Source organism: Macadamia integrifolia, chromosome 11 (genome assembly GCF_013358625.1).
Source record: "Macadamia integrifolia cultivar HAES 741 chromosome 11, SCU_Mint_v3, whole genome shotgun sequence".
In the NCBI taxonomy this organism is placed as follows: domain Eukaryota; kingdom Viridiplantae; phylum Streptophyta; class Magnoliopsida; order Proteales; family Proteaceae; genus Macadamia; species Macadamia integrifolia.
This window is the reverse complement of record NC_056567.1, coordinates 1,081,942-1,087,812: the sequence shown is the minus strand read 5'-3', so window position 1 is coordinate 1,087,812 and position 5,871 is coordinate 1,081,942. Positions and strand designations below refer to the sequence as shown.

Genomic DNA, 5,871 nt, shown 5'->3' with positions numbered 1-5,871 from the left:
TCCACAGGACCACAACTCTCCAAGTGCCCCTGGACGCCCCCCATCTTCCCACGGTCCTCTTCATTAGAACCTGGATCGGACCCATATCCGGATCCATCCCCAGAAAGAGAACCGTCCACGTTGTTCCTCAGCCCTTCCCCTATCACGCTGTCCATAAGTGTCTCAGCCGAACCTGCCTCACTAATATGCCCATGATTTAAGGGAAGAACCACCTCAATACTGCCATGTGGAAGCCCCTGATTCGTTCCCAAATTTCCAATCGATCTCCCTTCCAAAGAAGGCTGTCTCAATATGGAAGGAGATCCGTTCCCATCATGGGAAGGAATCCTTCCACTTAAGGACTCTCTCCTCCCTGCCGCCTGCCTTCTTTCTTCCACGCCTGAAACAGCCGTCGGCCTCCTTTCACCACCAGCTGCATCTGTATAAACAGCCCCAGGGACTCCTCCTTGCAGCACAGCAGCTTCCCTGGCCTCCATCGCCTTCCTCTCCCTACATTCATTCACATAGTGCCCAACCTTTCTACAGAAGCCGCACCTTGCCAGCCCATTCTCATAAACAATGGCCTGTTTAAACCAAAAAACCTCTTGTGTACTCGGCTTAAACCTCTCAACCTGTATTTCTTCTAACCTCTTCCCATTAAGCTCCATCTCCACTTGCACACGAGCATAGCTTCTTACCTCAGTACCCTGAGTTCTCCTGTCAATTGCAGCAGGTCTACCAGCCGCCTTCGCCATGGACAGAAGCATCTTTTCATGCCAGTACTCCAATGGCAAATCGGGGAAGCGTACCCAAACCAGTTTCGTTCGAACATGCTTCGCGTGGAATTCAAAATCTGGAGACCATCGCTGGAACTTGATTATCTGCCCACCTACTTTAACAACACTTCTCCTACACATTGAAGACATGTCCCCTTCCATCTCAAACTGCATCAGAATGTATCCTCTTCCCATCGGGGCCATTTTGACTCTTCCCTTTAGGTTCCAGTTCCTTGCCTCCTGTCTGATATCATTCAAAGATATCACACGGAAATTTGCTCTCCCAATAAGAGCAAAACGAAAATTTGTAAGCCTCTCTTCATACGCATCTTGAGGAATCACAATATTAGTTTAAGACCCTGTATGAATAGGTTCCGGCAACGAATCCACATTCGGCAGAGTGCACCCCACCACCGTCGCGAAGCTCCTTCTGCCACCAGACCCACCTCCATTACAAGCCCGAGAGGGCTCCGCAGCAGGCCCTTTCAAACTATGATCCACAGTTGCATCCTTCTCCCCTCGACCCTCACCAAATCTGGGACACAGTTTCATGAAGTCAGTGATTAGGCCTTGACGACTCCGATCCCTTCTCCTCCCATCTGGATCCTGCCCATCTCCCAACACAGTTGGAGAATCACCCATCAATCCCCTCTCGTTCTCTATCTCCAATATACACACCATATGTGCACCCATTTGAGTGAACTCTTGAAAATGGAAACACTTCCCCTGTAACATGAACTTTGTAACCAAATATATCTTGCAACACCATGAAAGAAACCTATAAGGATCATTATAAAATGCAACTGATCCAATATCAACCAAGAAATCATTTGAATTTAATCCATTGCTGCCATTCAAGGAAACAAAATGGGGATCCACCTAACTTTTTTTTTTGCTAAAAAGATGACTTTATTCAAAAAATGTGATCTAAATACAAGTAGAAGATCAAAGGATGAAAGAACTGAAGACAATAGTCAGCGGTTTCCCCATCCCCACCTTCGGCATTGCCATAAGCAGGGAGAGGGAGAAGCGCACTAGATGAATCTATGATTTGGTCTTCCATTAGCATCTCTGCTAAGAAGCTCCACAATATGCCCATGGAGAGCAACATTTGATACTGAAGCACCAGATTTGGCTGCATCTCTAGCTAAGAAATCTGCAATAGCATTTGCCTCTTTGAAGTTATGAGTTATCTTCCAGTTTATCCCATCCAAGTAGGGCTTTAAGAAAGTCCATCGTTGAGTAGCGAACCATGGTACCCTATTTTGTTGAATCAGCGTAACCACAACAGAGGAATCAGACTCCACCCATAACTGATTAATACCCATGTCCTTAGCGCGCATTAAGCCTTCCATGAGACCCTCCATCTCAGCCTCAAAAACACCTGTCACACCCATGGATACTTTATAGGTCCCCAGCACTCTTTCCATAGGATCTCTAAAAACTCCTCCAGCTCCCACAGGACCAGGGTTCCCCATTGAATTGCCATCAAAATTTAGCTTGATCCAATGCACATAAGGTTTGCACCAAAATACTTCTAAAATTTTATTTGAGGGCATGCTCTGAGCGGTGAGCCCCAAATTCCTATAGCATATCAAGTCATCCACTGATGCCATCGTCCCTTTGATATAAGGCCTGCAATTTTTGATTTTCTCAAGAACTGATTAACACACAAACTTGGGCAGCCTCCCCCATTCATCGTGGCGCCTCATGTTCCTTTCTCTCCATATGCTATCCGCCACCATAACCAATCCCATATTCCAAACATCCTTGCATCGAACCTGCTTCATCCGACGCTTCCACCACTGAAATAAATTGGAAATTGTACCTAGGTTTGCCCACTTGACATTAAAAATCCCACAGAATCCATACCTCAACCGAAAAGGGGCAGTGTATAAAGACAAGCTCCAAGGATTCTTCCTTCTCACCACACAAAGCACATTTTGACGCAAGATAAATGCCTCTTTTTTTGACCACGTCATCCATTGGCAACCTTCCATGGATCAGCCGCCAACCAAACAAAGACATTTGAGGCTGAAGATTTTTACACCACACAATAGAAAACTATGGCACTTTTGGGTTACAAAATCGGGTCTCTTCCCACGCCGATTTAATAGAAAATGATCCATCCATAGAACCCTTCCAAAAACACCAATCCTCACATTCATATTGTGGAATTTTGATACCTTTGATAAGACAAAAATGTCATTCATGGTAGAAGACTGGACCGGAGGCAAGTTCCACTAGAAGCTGGTAATGAAGCGATCAATCATCAAAGGACCTTGATCGCCAGTGTCTTCCACTGAATCCTGGACAGAGAACCCATTAACCCATTTGTCCTTCCAGAAATCAATCTTCCTACCATTTCCAACCATCCACCTCTCATTAGCCACAATGAGGCCCCACACCTCCCTTATTCCAGGCCAAATAGACGATGCCCTGTAACCAGGTCTAAGTGAGCCATTTCGTTTCAGAAATCTTGCCCTGAGAAAGTTGTATGCGAACGACTTTTCATGCTTTATTCTCCATGCTAGACTACATAGAGTCGCCTTATTCATATCCCTCAACCTTCTCAGCCCCAACCCACCTTCCTCCTTCAGCCTACAACACATATCCCATTTAACAGTGAATTTTTTAACTGAATCGGTATCACCTGTCCAAATGAAATTGCGCATCCACCTTTCCATAATGGAAATCAAAGTAGAGGTTCACCAATAAACAGCAAAGGAATGGCTAGTCATCCCCAAGATAACCGATCTCACATGTTCAACTCTTCCAGCCATAGAAAGTAAATTTCCTTTCCATCCTGCCAATCGAATTTTGACCTTGTCCAGGATTGGAAGCAAGGCCTCCTTTCTCACCCTTCCTTTGAAAATCTCCACGCCCAAGTTTTTGGTGGGAAAGTTGCAAACTGGGATTTTTAATAAATCAATAATGGCCTGCTTCCTCCTGGCAGTAATAGGGCCAAGAAAAATCTTACTTTTCTCATCATTAATTTTTTGACCCGAGAAATCCTCATACTTTGAAAGGAATAATTTTAAATTCTTCACATACCTGATCAAGGCATTGGAGAAAATAAAGATGTCATCCGCAAATACACTATGCATTGGAGTAGTGGCACCACGTGGACCATTCAAAGCTTTCAACCTCTTTTTTGCGACCAAGTCAGTCAGCCGTCTACATAACACCTCTTTAGCTATGATAAAAAGCATAGGGGAGATTGGGTCCCCTTGTCTAAGACCCCTTTCCACGCCAAAGTACCCAATCGATCCTCCATTCAACATAACCGAGATTTTTGCTGATTGAAAAAGCTGACTTTCCTCCCCCTCGGGTGGTGGAAAACATCAAATTTGCTAGCTCCAAAGCCAAACTAATGTTGGAGTGGATGATTTTTCCTTTTTGGAAGGTGTCCTGCTCCTCAGGAAATTATGCTGGGCAGCACTCTCGATAATCTCAAAGCCAGAATTTTTGAAATAATTTTGCATAAAAAATTCCCCATGCATAATGGGTGGAATTTATGCAAAGAAATCGCTCCCTCCACTTTCGGAATCAATACCAAAAAATTGTTATTGATTCCGTAAGGCATGTAGTCTGTTCTGAAAAAGAAATTAATAGCTTTGCAAACATCTGTCGCAATGATATCCCAACATACCTTATATAATGTACCTAGAAATCCGTCCAGACCCGAGGAGCTCTCAGAATCGAGATCTCAAATTGCTCCCTTAATTTGTTCATCAGATGGAGTCAAATCAAGCCCAATCCTCTCATCCTCCTCCAAAGAATTAGGAATACACTCCAAGAGCTCCATATGATCATGGATAGGGACATCTTTATGAAAGTTTTCATAAAACCTGGTCTTGTACCCTTCAATTTGGTCTTTTTTAGAAAAAACCATGCCGTCCTCTTGTTTAATTATTCTAATAGTGTTTTTAATTCTTCTCATCTTTGCAAAGATGTGAAAAAATTTGGAACATCTATCGCCCTGCAGCCGCCATTTAATACGAGCTTTTTCAGCCCATAATTTTTCATAATTCTCCAAGGCCTTCAGCTGCCTTGTTTTTGCATCAACTTCCTGAGTAAAAAGCTCATCAAACATGCCCTGTTCCTCAATCTCCTGTCGCACATCTTCCAGTCCTTTCTTCGTATCCTCCAACTCAACGTTAAAATTTGGGAGACTGCTTTTCCCCATGTCCGCAGAACCCCTTTTAATCTTTTTAATTTTTCCACAAACACCACCATGAGGGAACCTTTGATGTCCTCATCCCATGATCTCTTCACAATGTGTAAAAAGGTGTCATGCTCTGTCCAAAAGCACTGAAATCTGAAGGGGCAATTTCTTGGCCTTTCTAACGCCGCAGACACCACCAGGACCGAGGAGTGATCGGAGGCCACCCTCTGAAGGACAACTTGGTGGACATCCAGGAAAGTGGAGATCCAGGCATTGTTGCAGAAACTTCGGTCTAGAACGGCAGCAACATTGCCCCTCCTTCTGTTGTAGGACCAAGTGAATTTCTGACCCTGAGATGGGATTTTCATAAGAAGGCAAGTATCCAGCATAGCTCCAAAATCCGTAGCCAACCCCAGGTTAAATACTCCAGGAGCCCTTTTTTCATGAGATGCCAAAGTAGCATTAAAATCCCCAACCACCATCCATGGCACGTTAGGGCCAGGGTTAACACTTACCAAATCATTCCACAGGTCTCTCCGAGCAGCCCGCACACATTTTGCATGCACCATGGTGAAAAGAAACAGGGTCTGAGCCCATTGCACCTTCATAGAAATTTGCTGGTCTGAGGAAGCCATAACAACAGGCTTGCTCACCCCTCTCTGCCAAGGGACCCTTAGATTAGGGGACCGATCATCTCTGACATTGTAAATAAAATCTGAATCAAACCCTCTCTTGCTGAAATTTTTTTTTTTTGAAAAATTCACCGCCTCCAACATGGGTTCAACAATGCATAAGAGGTCCACATTATTCTCCCTTAATAAGTTACTCAAAGCCAGCTTTGCCACTGATTTTCTCATCCCCCTGATATTCCAATAGAGGGCTAACATAATTTACTTTTTATATTCTGCACTACGATCAGACTTATGCAAAGTTTGCTCCGTATTAGCC

General features: G+C 44.1%; 1 protein-coding gene across 1 annotated transcript; it reads right to left on the bottom strand.

The window, feature by feature from the left end:
• Positions 1-2,998: 2,998 nt before the first annotated feature.
• On the bottom strand, positions 2,999-4,039 carry LOC122093869. Its single transcript, XM_042664417.1, has 2 exons — positions 3,810-4,039; positions 2,999-3,356 (listed from the first exon to the last, which is right to left on the bottom strand). Exons 1-2 carry the CDS (start codon positions 4,037-4,039, stop codon positions 2,999-3,001), a joined length of 588 nt encoding a protein of 195 aa, XP_042520351.1.
• Positions 4,040-5,871: the final 1,832 nt, after the last annotated feature.

Bases quoted from the DNA above. Each gene is read 5' to 3' on its own strand.
- LOC122093869 (XM_042664417.1), bottom strand. From the start codon at position 4,039: ATGTTGAATGGAGGATCGATTGGGTACTTTGGCGTGGAAAGGGGTCTT. The intron at 3,357-3,809 runs GTATGTGAAGAA...TATGTGTTGTAG, and splicing joins TTCTCCAATGCCTTGATCAG to GCTGAAGGAGGAAGGTGGGT.